The 3,263-nt window shown below is 46.4% G+C and overlaps 1 protein-coding gene across 5 annotated transcripts in view; it reads left to right on the forward strand.

Moving 5' to 3' along the window:
* Znf536 (zinc finger protein 536) overlaps positions 1 to 3,019 on the forward strand; it is a 453,184-nt gene extending 450,165 nt beyond the window's left edge. For all 5 annotated transcript variants that reach the window (XM_026789909.1, XM_026789911.1, XM_013354210.2 and 2 more), the window contains exon 7: positions 2,004 to 3,019. In XM_026789909.1, the coding sequence (XP_026645710.1) occupies positions 2,004 to 2,248 (245 nt within the window). In that variant the 3' untranslated portion in view covers positions 2,249 to 3,019. The remainder of the gene's footprint in view (positions 1 to 2,003) is intronic.
* Positions 3,020 to 3,263: the final 244 nt, after the last annotated feature.

Here is a 3,263-nt window from a genome sequence, read left to right on the forward strand (position 1 = left end):
CTGGTGTGGGGGTGCAAGCCTGGTATGGGGCACAGGCCTGGTATGGAGGCACAGGTCTGGTGTGGGGGCTCAGGCCTGGTGTGGGGGTGCAGGTCTGGTGTGGGGGTGCAGGTTTGGTGTAGGGCACAGGCCTGGTGTGGGGGGTCCAGGCTTGGTGTGCTGACACAGGCCTGGTATGGGGGTGCAGGCCTGGTGTGCTGACGTAAGCCTGGCATGCTGGTGCAGGTTGGAACCCCAGCATTGGGAGTCTGAAGCAGGACAAAAAGGAGTTCAAGGCCAGCTCATGTTGCATAGAGAGTCCCTGTCTGCAAAAGAAAAGGGAAAAGAGAGAGAGAAGCAAGTAAATGAGAGAAACGCAGTATTGGGTGCTTGACTCTCAGGAATAGACTGCTCTGTGAAAATACACACAGGGATTTTTCCTGGGATTGAAGTAGGGAAACATCCCTGTTTGGATAGTTGGTGGACTAAATGATTGGTCCTCTTATGGGTTCACTTTTCTAAGCAAACGAGTCTGGCTTTTTCTGGCTGATGCAGGATTGAGCAGCTTTTGAGCTTTGGGTGGTGGCTGCCCAACCTTCCCGGCATCAGAGGGATTGTACCTGCTCCCTGTCACTCCCCAAAGCAGATGCCTCACGGGCTTTTCAAGGCGGCAGAGGTGTTTTAACCGCTACGCACAGGGCAGAGCGACCAAACTTTCAGGATCAATAAACCTTCCTTAAGAATTTGTCAGCTGTTCTACATGAGAGCTTTTCTAGAAAACCATCCTTTGGGGGGGTCACTCTTCAAGTCCCCCTTATTATTAATATTATTTTAAGATTTGTTTTGTGAGTGTGTACATGAGCACGCCACGTAAGTGCAGTGCCCGAGGAGGCCAGAAGAGGGCACTATATTCTATGGAGCTAGAGCTACAGGTAGTTATGACCTGTCCAGCTCAGTTGCTAAGAACAGAGCGAGAAGAGCCCCCAATATAACCCCTGAGCCATTTCTCTAGCCCCAAATCCCACTGCTTTGATGCTCAGGTTGACCTTGAGCTGATGGTATGGTCCTTGCTGTCTGTCCTGACACTTCCAGCTTCTAAAGCCATGTCCTTCCTCACGGCTTTGTTCTAGCAGAGTTATTTGGTGTCCATCTTCTTTACTCCTCAGAAAGAATCACTCCTCAGGCTCAGTCTGCCCTTGGTAAAGAGGCCATGTTACAGAACAATGGCAAGTAGCTTTACTCATGAGTATGGATACCCAATACAGAAACTTGCTGGGTTTGGGTGTGTCTAAAGTCAGCAAAATAGAGTTACTGATCAAATCTGCTTCTGGTCTCTTTTTTTTTTTTTTTGCACACACTGGTAAATTAAGAGTCATTTTACATTTAAAAACAAACAACACAGTAGAGAGAGGAAGCCTTGCGTGAGATTATTTCATGACACCTGAAATCAGACTTCAGCATTCATAGTAAAGTTTTGAATCCTGTCAATGAAAAGCTGGGGTATGAGCTGGTGAGATAGATCAGCAAGGCATGGTGCTTGCGGCCAAGTCCGAGTACCTAAGTTCGATCCCCGAAACCCACATAGTGTAAAGGAGACAGGGGACTCTCAACAGTGGTCTTCTAACATGTACACATGAATCTACGGGCTCTAGGGGCACACATGTGTGTATACACACATAACTAATAACCACAAAACATGGGTCAGTGTGCTTCATTTCCTGTTCTGTAAACATTTATATAATATCCGTTCCAAGCTATTCGCCATCTTAAAGAAATACTTCTAGGTATTGAGTAATTTCCCATATCTGGAAAAGCTAAATTAAAATTTCTGGTCAGAATGGGAGGATAGTCTAAATCTCACTTGGTGTGCCTGATGGGCTCCATTCTCCCCTTTTCTGGTGTGAATTTTGCCAAGTGGCTGTCATATCATTGACGGGGGTGATGGTGCTATTGGTCCTGGAGCTCAGGATGGGAGGTGGCTGAGGTGTGACACACGGCTGACCAGACACTTTCTTTCCTCACAGGTCACAGGCCTTTCCAGTGCCACTACTGCCCCTACAGTGCCTCGCAGAAGGGAAACCTGAAGACCCACGTCCTCTGCGTCCATCGAATGCCTTTTGACAACAGCCAGTATCCCGACCGCAGGTTCAAACGTTCCAGGGTCGACTCGGATGCTTCTGGGAATTTTGAGGAGGCTGCAACTGTCAAAGCAGGGAGCTTTGCTGATCTAACAGATGAGAGAGGCAAGGGCCAGGAGGAGGGCAACTGAGCAGAGGCTGTCCTCTGTAATATTCCTCTCTACAGTTTTAAATCATGCATCTGGTCTCACCAGTTTGCTAACTGCATTCCAAGGGGGGAGGGAATCATGTACGACCCCTCTCTAGTGTATAGAACATTTAAAAGAATTTTAAAAGATATCTATATATATAAATATATATTAAAAAGAAAAATCCCCCAGCCCTTGAACATGGCTGCTACACTGTTACCCAGTAACAAGAACTTCCAAGCAATGCAGGTGGGAAAAAAATGATTTCAGAAATTGTCCCTGTGTCCTTCGGGCTCTGAAAGCTGGAGGCCTTTCCAACCCGAAAGTCATCTTGGTCCAAAAACCAAAACAACAGAAACAAAAACAAAACAAAACAAAAAACCGAAAACAGAACGATACCGTTCGAGTGATTTGCGCTGCCTCGAACGGTCTGTGTTTTCCTTCTTGAAAACACCTCTATAGTCTGAGACCAGCTGCTGTCACTCGCCCAGGGCCCTAATGAGATGACTTGGGAGGCAGCTGAGGTGCCAGTCAGACTGGGACGGTCACTGCAGGGAAAATCAATTCGTGTGGTGTCATTCTGCACTCTGGGAGAAATCCTAGCCGGCCCGCACGCAGCCAGCGAGCGCCAGGCCTGACCAGTGCTGCGGAGGATGGTGATCTAAAGTGTGCTTTAAAAAAAAAAAAATTACACAGCCCGATGAATCAGTGGTCAGGAAGTGTCTGCAGACAAATGTCCTTTGCAGGTTTGATGAGTCTTTTTTTTTTTTTTTTTTTTTTTTTTGCTTTAGATCAAATTGCAGAATGGAAAGAAATGCTTTTTAATTTTCTTATTTTCTTTCCTGGGTTGTCGTTTTGAAAGCGTCTGGATGAAGGAAAAACTTTTGATATTAGAAGCAAATTGCAGGAATCATTCTAGAAACAGGCTTTAGCAAACCAGGCCAACTCAGCTCTGCTCTCCATAGAAAGTCGTGCTAAACAATAGCAGTTTCGTTGCTAAACAATAGCAGTTTCGTTG

This window comes from Microtus ochrogaster, unplaced genomic scaffold (assembly GCF_000317375.1).
Source record: "Microtus ochrogaster isolate Prairie Vole_2 unplaced genomic scaffold, MicOch1.0 UNK32, whole genome shotgun sequence".
In the NCBI taxonomy this organism is placed as follows: Eukaryota; Metazoa; Chordata; class Mammalia; order Rodentia; family Cricetidae; genus Microtus; species Microtus ochrogaster.